General features: G+C 37.1%; 1 protein-coding gene across 1 annotated transcript in view; it reads left to right on the top strand.

Annotated features, from left to right (window-relative positions):
* Positions 1-18992, top strand: part of FBN1 (fibrillin 1) — a 303144-nt gene that overhangs the window by 263542 nt on the left and 20610 nt on the right. The window contains exons 49-58 of the mRNA XM_027860924.1: positions 1499-1624; positions 6030-6179; positions 6788-6853; positions 7159-7275; positions 8476-8595; positions 11952-12074; positions 12887-13018; positions 15240-15365; positions 16020-16226; positions 18374-18499. Of these exons, the coding sequence (XP_027716725.1) occupies positions 1499-1624; positions 6030-6179; positions 6788-6853; positions 7159-7275; positions 8476-8595; positions 11952-12074; positions 12887-13018; positions 15240-15365; positions 16020-16226; positions 18374-18499 (1293 nt within the window). The remainder of the gene's footprint in view (positions 1-1498; positions 1625-6029; positions 6180-6787; positions 6854-7158; positions 7276-8475; positions 8596-11951; positions 12075-12886; positions 13019-15239; positions 15366-16019; positions 16227-18373; positions 18500-18992) is intronic.

Raw genomic sequence — 18992 nt, 5'->3', positions numbered from 1 at the left:
TGAAGACTTCCAACTCAGCTGGGTCAGAGGTCATTCTATACTGGCCCCCAAGAAGGTCCTCTGGGGAAAGCCACTGGGTGGATGCTCAGAGGCTTCCCTGCAGCCAGCCGTCTTTGCGCTTGATCACGCTCCCTTTCCCATTCCTCATGTAGAGAGAGGAGAGCTGGGAGGGAACTTAGAGGTCACTGTGTCCAGCCCCTTCATTCACACATGAGAAAATAGAAGCCCAGAGGAGTAAACTGATGGAAGTAAGTGGCAAAGGATTCAAACCCAGGTCTTGTGACTCAAAATCAAGCTCTTTCCACTATACTGTACCATTAGCAATGCCATTTTTCTCAATCTGATATCTTTCCTTCTGGTGAAAGGAAAATCAGCCCATGTACAAATAAGATACCTTTGTGTTGCTACACTTTGAGCATATTGGCCTGCACCAAAGAGGAAGGTCTTCTCTACACCTCAATTTCCTCACTTATAAAATGAGGGAGTTGGGTTAGATTATCTTTAAGGTATCTTCCGGCTCCAAAGCATATGATCCTAGGGATAGAGAGTAGACTTATGATTTCAATGATGTACGATTCTTCAGGATGTGGAAGTTCCTTCTACCGGTGCAGGTGGCACTTGTTCTGTAACTTAGAGTCTTAGCTGCCGAGAGCATTGAGAGACACTGATTTATTCAAAGTCCCACAACCAATATATGGCAGAGGTGGGACTCTGAACCCACGTCCTGAATCCAAGGCCAGATCTCTATCCGCTACACCAGGGGTGGAGAACCTGTGGCCTCCAGGCCACATGTGGGTCTCTACATCCTCAAGTGTGGCCCTTTGGCTGAATCCCAACTTCACAGAACAAATACCCTTAATAAAAGGATTTGTTCTGTAAAACTTGGACTTGGTCAAAAGGCTGTATCTAAGGACCTAGAATACCACATATGGCCTCAAGGCTGCAGGTTCCCCACCCCTGCACTGCACCATACTGTTGTTCATGATCCTAAGGTAGGTTCGAAAACAAACTATAAAATGCATCCTTGGGGTCATTGAACATCCTCATCATTTATTTTCATTTGCATGAATGTGCTTATATATACTTAATCTTGGAGCAGTACAAAGGATATGAGATTGGGACTCTCAGCTATTGGTAACTAACCTGTGATTTGGGACTTAGTTTTATGAGTGAGTGCAGAAGTGTGGACTATAGCATCTCTAAAGTCCCTTTCAGTTCTGTAATTGTGTGGTGTTACTTCGGTTAATATGATGAATGGTGATGACAGATGGAAGAGAGACCTCATTGCATTCAGAAGAAGATTTTGTTAGGTTCACTTTTGTACACTGAGAATTGAAAGGCTGACTTTTAAAAACAAAGCCCCTAAAAACCTTTGAATCCTCATAATTTTATTAACAGAAGATTATCAAAGTTGAGTTTCTTTTGTACTTTTTCATGTTGACAGTTTGGTGATATTTGATTATGTTTAGAGATAATCTGATGTGTATCCCTCTTTTAGATATTGATGAGTGTGTGGAAGAGCCAGAAATTTGTGCCTTGGGCACATGCAGTAACACTCCAGGCAGCTTCAAATGTCTCTGTCCAGAAGGTTTTTCGTTATCCTCCACTGGAAGAAGATGCCAAGGTAAGTGACTTTAAAGGGCTTATCATTTCATTAACCTGTATTGATTTGCTATGGTTTTAAGGGAAATGTAAACCGAGCTCTGACCCTTTGCAATAAGAAAGGCAGAGATTTTTCATTCACCAAGTGTTACCTAGTGATTATCACCTATTCTAGTGTTCACTTGATACTTTGAGGATAATTCATCTTTCTCAAAATTTGGGGTTGATTTGTACTCTAGGAACACTAGAAGTTAAGCCCTCTCCATCTCTGTTAACACAGATGCTGATTTTTTGGCATTCAGTTTCTTACTTGAGCTGGATTTCTAGCTTAAAAAAAAGTTCACTTATGAGTCTTAAGATTATCTTTCTTAACCCACTGAATGATTCCACCAAAAAAAGGAACCTGCCTTTTTCAAGACAATATACAGAAAATAGGTACACATTCAAACCAGTTTTTGATTTGTTTTCTATTCTGTTTTACTGAACAGTTAAAAATAATTCAGTAAAACAATCAGTTATTTTTTGTCTATGTGGTGCCAAGTTACTGATCTGATTGAATGTTCACTCTTCGACCAGTGATATTGGCATTGTGTAGTCAGACTAAGAGTAAAGAAAAGAAATAGCAGCAATTCCTGCCACCACCAACTAAATGTTTTTGGCTTGTCATCTGGGGTTTTCTTTTTGTCCATATGACCTAAGATATACTAGACAAATGCCAGCCCATCCCCTTCACTTTGTGCTACACTAGCAAGACCTGGGTTGGAAAAGGGAACAATGAGAGGCCAGGTGTGAGTTAGCCAGTGTGGCAGGCCACGGGAAACTTTTAAGCCATTAGTTCAATTTGTATTGGACTGTCACAGAGCAAGTGAACTCTGAAGAAAGAATAAAGCCAGCTGTGAGTAGCCCTTCCATGGGATTAGCTACAGAACACAGAGCCAGTAGGAAGAAAGCAAACAAGGAAAGTGACTTCTGTTAGTTCTGATAAAATTCCAGAGGTTGGTGAGGCTCTCACAGTTTAACTGTGTAGAGGAGCAAAGCTGTCTCTCAAATAAGTCATCTTGATTAATTTAGAGAGAAGAAATACCACAAGGTAATACATGAAACTCACACAGAGCACAAAAGGAACCATAGCCAACGCATCAGGAGATACTGCTGCCATTGTCAAGATGATGTCAAGTGATCCGTGCTCCTGTGTAGTGTGGACGTGCATGCTGCAAGAACATAAACTAAGAAGGAACTAAGCCAGGCTCACATTTTTTGATTGCAAAAGAAGTCATGGAAACCAGTAGACAGTTTCAGAAGTCTAGAAACCCATTTTTAAATGTATGCTTCTCCAGCAGTGAAGAGATTGAGTTGGGTCCTCAAGTTACTAGAAACCTGGTGTTGTTGAAACCCTGTTTAATTCTGGCTTAGGATGTGGAAGGTGATGGTGGAGTGTCAAATAAAGAAAAGGAAAAAAGCAAGCTGAATTTTAAAAGGAAGCATTAATATCTAGAAACCGGAAGAGTGAATTACTATCTTGAATAGGTTCTGTTCAAAAGGTGATAGTATCTTTCTCCCATTAGTTGATACATTTAGGTTTCTATGACTTCTGCCATTGTGTATGTGTATATAAAATTTAAACTAAACTATCAAACACAGAAATCTGTGTGTATGTCTTTATATTTAGAAACTGAAACAAATGAAAATTCAAATTAAAAACAATTAAGAGATTCATTTAAAGTACCTATCGATTGACCACATCGTGAATACAGATCAGAATGAAAAGCTGTACACAATCAAGTTATTGGAATTCATCAGATATTTATTAAGTACTTGGTCTAGTATAGACATAGCTAATACTGTTACCCCTGACCTTCAGGCAGCTCTTTGGAAGGTAAAATCTTGCAGCTTTTAATAGTATTACCTAGATTCCCCCAACCACAGTAGGGATGGAGTAAGGTAGAAATAAGGAAGAGAATAGTTCTGGAGGAGCTAACAGTCAGAAATAGCAAAATGAAGTCATTCAGAAAGCAGCCAAAGATACCCACTTTATCCAGCCAAGTCAAGTAAGTATCAGTCTAGGATTCAGATGTTTGTGCATTTAGCCACGAACAGGCAGAGTTATATTGTGTAGAGAACACTGGATTCGATGACAAGAGATATCTGGATTCAAATGCTGTCTTTAGCACTTCCTATTGATGTGGCCATGAACAAGCCACTTAATTTCTTTGAAGCTAAGTTGTCATTTGTCCTTCGTTTTTGAGGAGGACCAATGATATCATTGGTGATGTCTTGACTTACTCATGAATTGGATTTAAGTAAGGCAGAGTTGCACAGAGTCATCAGCCTCACTCTCTTTTCTTGAATCATCAAAATCCAGTGACAAGACAAAAGTCAAGACAGCTGGTGATGGCCCAGGATGCATGGATGACCCTAGCATCTTCAGTGCCTGACCAAGCTCCTTCAGCCACTTTCATGGCTGTTGGAACCAATTGGCCTCATCCACCCATTCTACCAGAAAAAATCTTCACAAGCTTGGGGCAGACATCCCCCGTTGGTTACCCTTAACTTGGTTTAGTCCATCTGCTGAGACAGTTCACCAGAGTGTGGCCACTGAGTGTGTTACAGCTTCTTGGAGCCACAGATGAGAGTTGTATGAAGGTGGAAATCAAAGGTGGATGAATAGCCCTGAAAAGGATTCAGCAAGCCCTCACCAGAGGTGCTAGTCCTCCCTGAATACCCCATACACTCCACCTGGGTATACTTATCTGAGGCTAAGTTACCTTATATATGAAATGCCTGTGGTAATCACTTCATAGGGTTATGAGATTCAAATGAGAGTTTGAACCTAAAGCACTTAGCAAATCTTAAAGTTTTATATAAATGTCAGTTATTGTTAGCCCTTGATTCTTTTCTGAGTCATCAGGAAATGACTTTAACTGTTAGGCTTTAAGATCCTAGTACATAAATAGAGTGTCTGCTTTTTCATGACGGTGTTAGAAATGAAATCAAATGAAACTTCCTAAAAAGAAATTTACAGTATATAATAGACAACTTGTATTTTATAATAACTAACATTTATATAATGATTTAGGGATTGCAAAGTACTTAGACTAATAGTTAACTAGATTGAAAGCTAGAAGAGGACAAAGAAGTGGTTTGGATAGGACTAAGAGGTAAGGAAACGCACAATACAGATATGAAAGCATTTTGTTCTAATTCTACAACTAGCCTCTAACCTCTGCTTAATTTAAGGGCTTAGAGAATGGCAAAGTTTTTTCAGGGCTGTGGAGGTCAATTTTGAAGGAAAACATAACTTTCTGCCCTAGAGTGACCTTACTTTATCAAGTCACCACACTTTATAAGAAAGGGAAAAAATCAGTTCCCAAAATAATGTCAACAAATGCTGTGGTTTTTTATGTGAATTAGATCTGGTATTCTCTAAGAAGTAATGGTTAAATTAAAATTATTTGCTTTTTCAAAAGGAAAGATTATTTCATATGTTTATTTTCTGGTCATTTGAGGCAAATAAACTCCTGTTTAGAACTTCAAATTACCTAGGGCTTTTTGAAATTCTGTATGGTACACAGCATACATCTTACACCCAGGAAATCTGATGAGTAGCTGCTTTTACAGCTGACTCTCGTACTACATATCTGCCATTCTGCAAAGTTGCCAGTTGTCTGCTTGCTGGATGCATGGAGTCTGGGATCTTAATTTGGATCCTTTGCTTAAGTCACCCAGAGTAAACAGCAGGGTATGGTATCCCAAATCTAGTATGTCTATCTTCACCCAATGTGTCTTACTAAATGTTATCCAAAGTGGGTATAGTCTGAGCTGTCAAATGCTGTATCTCGTGAAAGACTCTCTACATGATAACAGGTCTATATCTAAGACATTGAAGGATGTCACTTTTGAAAATTGACTTAATAGATTTCATTTTTATATCATACCAATACTGGAGGTTGATCAAAAAGAGAAATAACAAAATTAAGCCTCAAAGATTACCAGATTCTTCCAGTACACACATAATTTTTGTTACCTTTAATGTTATCTTTTAACACATAATAAGAGGCAGCATGGTGTAGTGGATAGAGAGCCCGCCTCAGAACCAGGAAGAGCTGGGTTCACATTCTGTCTCTGGCAGGTACTGGCTGTGTGACTCTCAGTGCTCTAGGTAACTCTGAGACTATGAGCTGTAATCATTTAGGAGTCCATTCACCAATGAAATCACAGGTCCAGTCTCTATCTCAGTCTCCTTCTTTCTGTAATTATGCTTAATTAATTTTAAAGGGACTGTTAGCTATGAGGAGCGTTATTATAGTACTATAAGCTAAGTAATATCATTATTGGATGTTTAAGCAAATCTGTAGTGGCTTTGTTTTTAAATTTTGTTTTAAGCATATGCATGATTATGCTGAGAGATGCTTGAATTTATATTGCAGACTTGAGAATGAGCTACTGCTATGCGAAGTTTGAAGGAGGCAAATGTTCATCACCTAAATCCAGAAACCATTCCAAACAAGAATGTTGCTGTGCCTTAAAGGGAGAAGGTTGGGGGGACCCATGTGAGCTGTGTCCTACTGAGCCAGATGGTATATCCTCATATCTAATTCCTTGTGCAGTACACAACATAGACTAGCCATGAAAGTAGGCTAGACAGTTAATCACAATGAAAAAATGGCTTAACCTGGGGAAAATGAGCTTATTTAGTTTGATTATATATCTCATTAAAGTCAAGAGTCATTGTGGCATAGTACATAAAGAGTTCCTAGTGTCAGGAAGAATTGAGTTCAGAGCATGGCCGCTAACACACATAGCTGTGTTACCTTGGGCAAATTACTTTATCTCTATATGCCTCAGGTAACTCTAGACTTCTCTACTAAGTTGTACACTGGGTAGGCTTTTCATTGCAGACTCTTTATGTATCCATGTATAATTCTTGTTAGGATGCTTAGGGAAAAAAAGGCTCATATTCCATTGTACACTTTTAGAACCTTGGAGAGAAGCAAAGATTATAAAACCCATCCCCCATTTTTTTAACGTGATTAAGATATGGTAAAAAGTACTTTTAGTGTTTTGATTGGAAAAACCAGCTTAATCCCTTCAGGCCTGTCAGAAAGATAACTCTCAAATATGCAAAGTAGCTCAGTTATTAACTGTGGCTGACACATAAATAAACAAGTTTTTATCTCATTTACAGAGGCATTTCGTCAAATCTGCCCATATGGAAGTGGTATCATTGTTGGACCTGATGACACTCGTATTGGTAAATATCTCATATTTGACTTGTCGTTGATTTTTAAATAATATCCAACAGTTGCTGCTTCCTGTTCTTTTTTCACAATTGTTTGAATTTTCCTACAACACACCCATATATCAGTGTTGGGAAATTGAACTCTTTAATATAAAATTAGGGCCATTATTATCTTTTCATTGAAGCCAATTAAAAATATCTTTTCCCATTGACTTTGGAAATTTAAAGCGTAAGATGTATGCTGGAATCAGTGACGCACATCTCTCCTTTACTCCCCTCTCCATCCTATATTTTGTGTTTTTTCTCCTTTGGTTAAGATATGGATGAATGCAAAGAGCCTGATATCTGCAAATATGGCCAGTGCATCAATACAGATGGTTCCTACCGCTGCGAATGTCCTTTTGGGTATATCCTCCATGGAGTTGAGTGTGTAGGTAGGTAATGAGCTATCTTCTATGACAATTTTCTAAATGTAAAACTAAAATCATATAGCCAGAATTAACATGAGTCACCTGAACAAGGTTACTTATTAAGCTTGGGCAGCTTGGTATAGAGCAACAATGTCAAACTCCAATAGAAACAGATCCCTGCTGGTTGCATATTGACTTAGAACATCACAGATTAACATTATATATGTTGTATTTTTTTAATTTATTTTGTTAAACATTTCTCAGTTATATTTTTATCCAGTTCCTGTTGCAGTAGGGAGCTTTGAGCCCTTGAATTTGACAACTCTGGTATAGAGTGTAGAGTTTTAAACTAATATATATAAGAAGACCTGAGTTCAAAACCTGCTTGAGCTGCTTCCTAGTGATGTGACCCTATACAAGTCACTTAATTTCTGTCTGCCTCATTTTCCTTATCTGTAAAGTAGAGATAATAGCAGCTACTTGACAAGGTTGTTGTGAGGGTCAGGTTTGATAATATATATTTAAAGCACTATAAAACTGTTAGCATTATCAATATGAAAACAGGAAGGAGAAAGGTATTTTATTGAAACATCATTGCAAAATTCAGAAGATTATTAATATTGAAATTTTCATTTCTGCATACATACATATAAATATATGTACACACATATGATTTAGAATATTACAACTCAGAATTCAGTTCACTTAGGTATAAAAGATTATGTACCCAACATAAATATCTTATCTTTAAACCCTTTTATTACAAAATCAAAGAATGCCTGTATGAAAAGCCTATGGTTTTTCATCTGTGTAGCTTGAGATGGTATGTAAATTAAACCTGTCAATTTTAGGATTCCAAATGGATACATTATCCATCTTTAAAATTGTAGAACTATGAAGTGTTCATCTATATGTAAAGGAGGAAGAAAACCCACTGAATTGGTTGTTGGGAGAACCAAATTCTAATCTCCAGTCAGCTACAAATAAATTCTGTGTGACTTCCCACAGGTTGCTTCACCTCATTGGGCCATAGGATCCTTAAAATTTGGGGAATTCCTTCAAACTCAAGCATTCAGTGACTGTTGATTTGCTGTCAGAGTAAAGCTCTTAGTAATGAAATACAGTCTAGCAGCACTAGATTCTTAAGATGAAAGGCATTATATAAGTTAGATTTACTGTTACTGTAATTCATAATTTCTTGAATGTGTTCCTGATATCTTGCAGATACTGATGAATGTTCTGTGGGTAATCCTTGTGGAAATGGAACATGTAAGAATGTTATTGGAGGTTTTGAATGTACCTGTGAGGAAGGGTTTGAGCCGGGTCCAATGATGACATGTGAAGGTGAGTGTTTATCTATCTGTCTCGCCCTCTCTCTCTCTCATTCACTCATCTTAATATTAAATGTCATTCATCATATGAAATAATCCACATAAGCATGAAAGGATTTTTTCTTGATTGTTCCTACCACCATTCATGTCAGTCTTGCCTCTCATTTTTCTCTCTGATCTCTGCCCATATGATATTTCTTGAATACAGATACATCACACTGGTGCCACCCTGTGACCTAGACAAAACAATCATTGATGAATTCTGGATTTCCCTACTATGTACTTTCTTCTTTCCTCTCTTCTTCATTCCTTCCTCCCTTTCTTCTTCTTCACTCCCTCTTTATTCCCTTCTCTTTCCTTTCCTCCTCTTTCCCTTCTCCCCCTCTCCCTTTTTCACTTCCTCCCTTCCTTTCTCCCTCATCCTTTTTTCCCTCTCTTCTCCCTCCTTTTCTCTCTCCCTCACTTCTTACTTCTCTCCTCTTTTTACCTCTTCCTTTCTTAACTTCCTTGCCTTTCTTCCCTTCCCTCCCTTCATTCCTTTTCCCTCTCTTTTTTATCCTCTGCTAGACCTTGTGTCTGTCTGCTTGCCTAGAGGCATTGCTTTTCTTCTTAGGGGTTCTCATGCTGAAGACTCAACTTAAAAACTATTGGGATCTGAAGGTTGGGTAAGCCAGCCAGGTGAAGAGGTGGCGAGAAAGGAAAAAGAATAGAAAGTGAAGGTGAAAGGGTTTGGTGTCAGTGTGTTCAGCACATTCATCAGGCATACTAATGATAACAGGTTAAAACTATACAGCTTTGTCTTTTGTGGACCCCCTGAAATGCAATCTGCTTGGTCACAATTTGTTTTAGTGTAAATAAAATAGTAGGTAGGAGACTACTACCTACAAAGATTGTGATATTGTGACCAAGTGAGAGTTATACCAGGAATGCAGGAATGGTTTAACATAAGGAAAACTATTAACATAATGGATTATATCAGTAACAAAAGTAACAAAAATCATATGATTATATCAGTAAATGCAGAAAAAGCTTTTAACAAAATACAACATTCATTCCTATTAAAAAACACTTGAAAGCATAGGTATCAATGAATTTTTCCTTAAAATGATAAGAAGCATCTACTAAAACCATCAGCAAGCATTATTTATAATGGAGATAAGCTAGAAACCTTCCCACTAAGATCAGGAATGAAACAAGGATGCCCATTATCACCAATATTATTCAGTATTATATTAGAAATGCTAGCCATAGAAATAAGAGAAGAAAAAGAAATTGAAGGAATTAGAATGGGCAGTGAGGTAATAAAACTATCTCTTTTTGCAGATGATATGATGACATACTTGGAAAATCCTAAAGATTCAACTAAAAAGCTAGTTCAGACAATAATTTTAGCAAAGTAACAGGATATAAAATAAACACACATAAATCATCAGCATTTTTATATATCACCAACAAAACCCTGCAAGAATAAATAGTAAGAGATACTCCATTTAGAATAACTGTAGACAGCATAAAATACCTGGGAATATACCTGCCAAGACAAAACCAGGAACTATGTGAACATAATTATAAAACGCTTTTTATACAAATAAAATTAAATGTAAATAATTGGAGAAATATTAATTGTTCACAGGTGGGCAGAACCAATATAATAAAAATTCTGCCTAAACTACTCTACTTATTCAATGTCATTCCATTTAAACTACAAAAAAAAATTTTACTGAGCTATAAAAAATAATAAAATTCATTTGGAAGAACAAAAAATAAAGAATATGAAAGGAATTAATGAAAAAACTGTAAAGGAAGGAGGTTTAACAGTACCAGATTTTAAGCGGTACTATAAGGCAATAATTATCAGAACTATATGATACTGTCTAAGAAATAGGTGAATCAGAGGAACTGATTAGACACACAGTACACAGTAGTAAATGATTATATTAACCTTGTGTTTGAGAAAAGATTTAAGCTTTTGGGATAGGAATTCACTATTTGGTAAAAATTGTTAGGAACACTGGAAAGCAGTCTGGCAGAAATTGGGTATAGGCCAATATCATATACCATTTAAGGTGAAAATGGATACATGACCTAGATATAAAGGGAGATATCATAAGTAAATTAGAAGAACATGGAACATATTACCTATCAAATTTATGTATAGAAGAACAGTTTGTGAATAAACAAGATATAGAAAGCATTGTGAGATGTAAAATGGATAATTTTGATTACGTTAAATTAAAAAAGGTTTTGTACAGATAAAACCACTGTAACCAAGATTAGAAGGAAACCAGAAAATGTGTGTGTGGGGGGAAGATTTATAGACAGTTTCTCAGATAAAGGTCTCATATCTCAAATATATAAAGAACTTTGTTAGATTTATAAGAATATTAGTCATTCTCCAATTGATAAATGGTCAAAGAATATGAATAGGCAGTTTTTTGATGAAGAAATCAAAGCTATCTCTCTATGGTCTTATGAAAAATGCTCTAAATCATTGTTGATTAGATAAATGCAAATTAAAACAAATTTAAGATATCATTTTACACCTATCAGATTGGAAAAAATGATAAAAGGAGAAAATGACAAATGTTGGAGGGGGTGTGGAAAAATTAAGATACTAATTCGTTGTTGGTAGAACTGTGAACTGATCCAACCATTTTGGAAAATAATCCGGAATTGTGCCCAGAGAGTTATAAAACTGTGTATATACCCTTTGACCCAGAAATATCACCATTAGGTCTGTTCCTCAAGGTGATAAGGAAAAAAGGAAAAGAACCTATGTGTTCTAAAATAGTAATAGCAGCTCTCTTTGTGGTGGCAAAGAACTGGAAATTGAGAGATACCTATCAATTGGGGAATGTCTAAACAAGTTGTGGTAGGTAATTGTGGTAGAACACTACTTGCTATAAAAAATGATGAGCAGGTTGATTTTAGAAGAACATGGAGAGACTTGCATGAAATAATGAAGAGTAACAGCAATATTGTTAAAAGAGTAATTGTGAGTGACTGAGTTATTCTGAGTATTATAAGTACTCATATCAACTACAAAGGACCTATGAAGGAAAATGCTATCCACCTCCAGAGAAAAAACTAATAAATAGAAGTATGCATAGTACAATTTTACATATATATATACAGATATATGTGTCAAATGGTGGCCTTCTGTAGCATAGGGTGGAGAGAGAGGGAGGGAGATGGTTCAGAACTTAAAATGTAACAAAAAAAATTTAATTTAATTTAAAAAAAAACGAAATAAAAGCCCACCCTCTACAGGGAAAAAAAGAATTTGTTTTAGTGAATCTGTTCATTTATGAAGAAAGTAATTTTTTTGTTCATCTTTATGTCCCATCGTATTGTCTCTTTCTCCTACAGATATCAATGAGTGTGCTCAGAATCCTTTGCTCTGTGCTTTCCGATGTGTAAATACTTATGGGTCGTATGAATGCAAATGTCCTACTGGTTACGTTCTTAGAGAAGACAGGAGAATGTGCAAAGGTGAGAGACTGACCAGAGGTCATGGAGGCAGGGATCTCCAAAGATTGTATGTAGTGAGATGCTAACGACAAAAGATAGTGTTACCACTGCTGAGACACAGTAGCATGGTGGAGGGCCTTGAGCAAGGCAGAGGAATGTCCAAAATAATGGACTTTCCCATTCCCCACCTGCTTTATTCCATGGGCTTTTCTCCACTTAATGTAAGTAGCAATTTGAGGCTGGACAAGGAAGTGAGCACTAGGAGATAAAGAAACAGGAGGAGAAGGGAAGGAAAATATAAAAACAGTAGGACAGAAAAATACAAGAGGAAGATGACAAAACAAAGGAAAGGAAGGAGGGAATTTAGGACTTCCAGGGGGAAAGGCTGTATTGTAGCCATATGTCTAGTTTAGGAAAATTTTCATTGTATAACACAATAAGTTTCAATTCAGTGAGCCCATAATGAGCATTTACTCTTTGTCTAGAACTTTGGCTTGGCATATGGAGAAAAGTAGAAATCATGATCCTTGTTCTGAAGTAGTTTGTAATCTACTTGAAAATCTGGTTATTATACTGTCATTTGTTAATTTGTCCATTCATTCAATAGCTGTTAATAAATATCTACTAGGCATAATGCAAAGGAGCTTATAATTTGATGTGTTTTAACTGAAAAGTAAAAAGGCTTATGAGAAATGCTTAGCTCCTTGCTGTTTTTTTTTCACTGAAATCAAAAGAAATTATCATCCCAGTAATACAAAAATAAAAGTGGCACCATATTCACAAAACAAGTGATGCACTTATGATGGCAGTTCACAGTTGCTAATCTGTTGCAGATGAGAATGAGTGTGAAGAAGGAAAGCATGATTGTGCTGAAAAACAAATGGAATGCAAGAACCTTATTGGCACATATATGTGCATCTGTGGCCCTGGCTACCAAAGAAGACCTGATGGAGAGGGTTGCATAGGTAAGTCAAGCTCCATCAGTCAGAGAAAAAGTAAGTGCTTCAGATGAACAGGTAAATGTGGAAGAGACCAGATTCAACATTCTGAACATAGGCAGCATATCTCAATTTGTAGGCACATCTTTTTTGGACAGAAGTGTTTTGCTGCTGCTGAGCAAAGTAGTCTTTTGACTACTTTCCCTATACAGACAGCTGTCCCACCCTCCTGCCTCACCAACTACTCTACCATGGTTAGATCAGTTCTGGAGTACTGTGTTCAGTTCTGGGAGCCACAGAAGATACTGATAAGCTAGAGAAAGTAAAGATGAGGGCAGTCATTATGGTGAATGGTCTTGAGTCCAGGGTATATGCGTATTGATTAAAGGAATTGGGAATGTTTGGCTTGGAGAAGAAAAAACTTGAGGACATGGGGCAAGGTAGTTGGGAGGGGCAATATATGTTTGCTGACTTCCAGGATTTGAATAGCCTCCCTCTTATGTAAGAGAGGTTCAATTTGTTCTCTTTGGCTCCAGAAGGCAGAACTTAGTAGTAGTGGAAGGAAAGTACAAAGATGCAGATTTTGGCTTGATATAAGAAAAAATGTGCAAATAATTTGAAATGGGGCTGCATTGGGAGGTATTGGTTCCCTTCATTGGAGGTCTTCAAGAAAAGGCTGAGTGACCACTTATTGGTAACTATAGAGAGAATATTTTTCCACATATGACTTGGAATAGATGACCAATAAAGTCCATTCTCACATTGATCCCACTCAGCGATGCTGAGTGACACAACATAGCTCTGGATTCAGAAATTTGGCTTTGCCACTTACTGCCTGTGTAGCTTTGGGCAAGATGCAACCTCCCTGAGTCTTTGGTTCCTCATTTGTAAAATTAGGAGGTTGGACTAGATTGCCTCAAAGGTCCCTTCAAGCTCCATCAATCTATGATTCTGTGGTAGGAATTAGTTGCATAGGATTAAAGTTATAAGTGAACCATGGACTAACTGAATGGATGAATGAGTAAAAAAGTATTCCTTAAGCACTTACTAAGTGTCAGGCGCTATGATAAGGGTTTGGGATACAATAGAAAAAGCAAGATAGTATCTACCCTCAACAAGTTTGCATTCTTGCTAGAAGACAACATACATCATAGTAGTGTGGCATTACAGTGGGATTTCATAACTTTATGATGGGGTTTGGTTATGTAATAACTATACACATATATACATTAAAACAATATAATTGCAAAACTACAGACATTTGCTGGAACAGACTTTGTATTTAAGTTTGCTTTCCGTGGACTGACTTTCACATCACTTTTCCTCAAAGTTGCCTTCGTAAGAATTTGAGCATTTCCTGGTTATGTAAGATTATGACTTTAAGAGTCATCATTCATTCATCCAGAATTGAATAAGCCTTCCTCTGGGCAGAATATTCTACTAGGTATTGAGGAAAATATAATGTTTATAAATAAATAAAAATATAAAGTTTAGGTAATACATTGTGCCTGCTCTCGTGGAACTTTGAGTCTAGTAAAGGCAGAGGAACATATCTGGAGTCACTGCCACCACCCTGGTCTTCTTAGATGTTGTCCCCATACTGTCTGCGTCTCTCACCCTTTTATCTGTCTGTCTATTGGGCTCACCGTAGTGGAAAAATTTGTGTATAGTCTAAAGTTAAGTAACCATCTCCAGCGATATTTCATTTTGAATCTTTATAGATAAAATTAGGCTTGATTAATGTTTGAGAACAGTAGGTACTGCAGTGGATAGAGCATCAGCCCTGGAGTCAGAAAGAACCGAGCTCAATCCAGCCTCAGACGCTTCCTAGCTCCACGACCCTGGGCAAGTCACTTAACGACTATCTGCCTCAGTTTACTCATCTGTAAAATGGGGATAATAATAGCACCTACTTTCCTGGGTTGTTGTGAGGATCAAATGAGAAAATAATTGTAAAGTGCTAAGCACAGAGCCTTACACATAGTAAGGACTATAATTTAGTTATCATTATTACTACATTAAAGGTAATATATAGAATAGCTTAACTCTGAAGGGTTAGATTAGTTTAAACTATCAACAGCTTAATACTAACCCCTAAATGGTTACTCTGACAAAGTAGTGAATATCCATGTTTAAAAAAATGTTCATCTTTAAAGCTCCTCGTTAGCTTCACTCCTAAAAATTATTTGACAAAGTAACAACTCCCCCCCCCATCTTTTGTTTGTGGTCCTTTGATTCAATTAAATAGATGAGAATGAATGTCAGACCAAGCCAGGAATCTGTGAAAATGGACGGTGCCTCAATACCAGAGGAAGCTACACATGCGAGTGCAATGATGGCTTCACAGCCAGCCCTGCCCAGGATGAGTGCCTTGGTAAGTGTTTGGGTAGTGCTTTCAGTAGCCCTCTAAACTATTAAGGGTAAGGTCTGGGCTCCTTAGGCAAACATGGGCTGCAGCTAAGCTATTGGTAATAGCCGGGTTAAAAACATGAATATTTTGTGGATAATTCAGTGACTTTGCAAATGTACACTGAACTTAGCGCCACCCTGCCGTTTAATTCTTCCTTTGCTAATTGTATCATTGTATCATTTGATTGGAATTTCTTCCTAAGCTGCCTGTCTAGCCTTCCATGATTGGTATCAGTTTCCGTGTGCTACTCTGCATCTCTGTGTTGTAGCTTGATATGATGGTTATATTCCTTCTTTTCTAGGTGCAAATAGAACTGTTATTCCTCCCAGGCTGAATCTGATATCTGCCCCTTCCTGCTCTCTTACTGAATTTCTTGTTTCATTTGTTTTCCCTCAGACGTCATCTTTTCTCTCTTGCTGCTGTTTCCAGCTTTTCACTCTCATTTCTTCTGGCCCAGGGTTAAGTATGCTTCCTTTTCATTTCTTTTTGTTGTTGTTGTTTTTAATATCTGACTAAATTCCTGATAATCTTGTGACTCTCATGAGATCACCACCACTAAAATAATCCTACCCTTCCCTCTTCCCCCCCCCCCCCCCCCAAATATAATGTATCTTATAGACAACCGAGAAGGATACTGTTTCACTGAAGTTCTACAAAGCATGTGTCAGATTGGATCAAGCAACAGGAATCCAGTCACCAAGTCTGAGTGTTGCTGTGATGGTGGGAGAGGCTGGGGCCCCCACTGTGAGATCTGCCCGTTCCAGGGCACTGTGGCCTTTAAAAAACTTTGCCCTCATGGCCGAGGATTCATGACCAATGGAGCAGGTATTCAAGTTCCTAAAGTATTTATCAGGATATTTATCTTTTTTATGTTTATTTTTTTTAAAGACAACTAGATGAGAAAATGGAAAATAAAACATACACATAGACTCAGTTGTAAATCTGAAGTAAAAAAAATTTCATTACAGTGAATATTTTAGATATTTGAGGATCACATTGCTAAAATGACTGATGAACATCTATTTTACTGTTTTGCATATAAGCAGCCCTCAACTTTCAGAGGGGTTGTGTTCCTAGCATTTGCTTGGTAAAGAATCACTTGTAACTTAGAATTTATTTTCGCATTGAAACAGTGTAGATAGGACCTAGTTTTACCATTTACCACTTGTATGAACCTAAGCAAGTTGTTTAAACTCTAGGTGTGTTTCCTCAACTATAAAATGAGAGAGTTGGCCTAGATGACCTTAGCTATTTCTTCCATCTCTAAATCTATAATCCTATGATCTTACTTTTCCAGAATTATCCATAAAAACCCTTAAAATATCTGTGCTATATTGTGCATCAGCAAGGAAAAAGAGTAGTAAATGATACTAGTGCGATACTAGTCATTAAACAAAGCATAAGATTTTTTTAAATTTAACTTGAATGCTGGTACTTAAAGATACAAGTTGGTAGACCTACCTGGTTTATAGACATTCAGAAAGAGATATCTGGGCCCTTTCAAGGACTTTAAGAGGTTGATGGTTCTGATTTCTTAAGGTATCTTGTTTCATTACAAACTTGATGATTTTCCTTTTTTTCAACTCAGTTGTACCATTAGTATTATGGTTATCAGCTACCATTTGGGTCATGGCAAGTCTCACAAATGGCATGAAAGTAGAGAAAAGGATAGAAATTGTCTTAAGGTAACTAAATAAGAGGTGGAATTGAGAAGAGGAGGCTAAAGAGGAAATATATGTCTATTCATGAGAAAGATGTTGCCTGAGCTAGAATTAACAGATCAGGTTGGTGAGTGATGAAAGAGTAGGAAAAGATAGGAAAGGGAGAAAGCCATGTATAAAATCTCCCAGGGACAAAAGAACAGAAAAGATATCTGTTTGGCCATAGGATATTCCTCATGACCTACCAGGGTACACATTTTTCCTAGGATAGTTTAGTTGCTATGTGAGGTGACCAGGTAGAGTATGTAGGCCTACAATTGGATGTCTACATCTAGGGACAGAGGGTTTTGCTATATTTGTAAGTTGGGTGTTCACTGGGAATGCCTATGTTTATATCTCAACCCAGTGAGCTCAGAAAATCCCTTAGGGGTCAAGTGTAGTGGTGATGGGTATATGCTCAGACACTTGATATTTACTCTCTTTTTATGTTTTGTCATATACACAAATTGCAGTCTCTCATACTTAGCAGGTTCTGACCATGATCACAACCCTAACTTAGCCTCTACTCTTGCCATACCCCATTCTCAGAGACCTGGGTTCCAATTCTGTTCCAGGTACTTACTTAGCTACATGATCATAGGAAGGTCATTTAACTTCTCAAAAATTCACTCTTCTCACCTGTAAAGCACCTTCCTCATAGTGCTGCCTCACAGGATGGAGGGGGGTGATCTACATAAAGTACTGAGCAGTATCCAAAGTGCCTCATAAGCCTTCCACTTTTCCCCAATATTATATAGATTGGATGATGTTTTCATCTTAATTTTTAGCCCTTATTTTAGACAATTGAGAACAGTAGTATTTTTTTTTCATATTCTGAATGTGCAGTGCTGAAAAAAATATGGTATTCATATTCTTGCTTACAAGCCTTCCTGTTGTGAAGTGGTACTTAAGGTCACAAGGAGACAAGTGTGATGGAACAGAATGTAATGGAAGTAGGGAAGCAAAGATCTTTAATACTGATTATCAATTTATTTTTCATGTTTCACAATATAAATTTATATGATGTTATTTAAAAGTACTTCTCTTAACCTATTCATTTGAGATTCATTATTGTGTAAGAAAGCCATTTGCTTTCTTTTAAACTAGTTGTTCATTGTTAAGTGTTAAATTTATTCTCTCCTTTCAACATTGCTTTTTAGACATACAGTGTAGTTTCTTTAGTATAAAATTCCAGTATGGTGCCAAATAACCACCAGCAGTGTCCCATTTGTGTTTTCTTCCTTCATTTCATCAAATTTCATTGAATCATAGATATTGATGAATGCAAGGTTATTCATGACGTTTGCCGGAATGGAGAATGTGTTAATGAGAGAGGATCCTACCATTGCAACTGTAATACTGGCTATACTCCAGATATCACTGCCACCACCTGTATAGGTAGGTGATTTTGTTACTGAGAATTTGCATGTCTGTTGAAGTGCAGAAAAAGACTAGCAACCTGAAAATTAAAAAAAAAAACAAAACTATTCTCCCCCCCTTAATTTAGCCTGTGTTATTCCAATGCAAATATGTCCTATTAATGGGAGAGAAAGAAAAAAGTTGTATTTAGTTTAAAAACCTGTTGTATTTAGTTTAAAAGCTGAGCCTAGCGTCAGTAAGGCCTGAGTTCAAATTTGGCCTCAGACACTTATGAGCTATGTGACCCTGGCAATTCATTTAACTTCTTTTGCTTCAGTTTCCTTATGTGTAAAAAGGGATAATAATAGCTCCTATCTAGCAGGGTTGTTGTGAGGATCAAATGGAATAATGTTTATAAAAAGAATTTATCATAGTGCTAAATAGTGCTGTAATATAGTATCTACTATATAAATACTTTTTCCCTTCCCCTTCTCTTCCCTTATTTTTTTCCCATAATAAAATAGCATTGTAG

This window comes from Vombatus ursinus, unplaced genomic scaffold, assembly GCF_900497805.2.
Source record: "Vombatus ursinus unplaced genomic scaffold, bare-nosed wombat genome assembly UNPS02014335.1, whole genome shotgun sequence".
Classification (NCBI taxonomy): domain Eukaryota; kingdom Metazoa; phylum Chordata; class Mammalia; order Diprotodontia; family Vombatidae; genus Vombatus; species Vombatus ursinus.
Note: the sequence above shows the minus strand (reverse complement) of the source record. Positions and strands in the feature narration are given on the sequence as shown.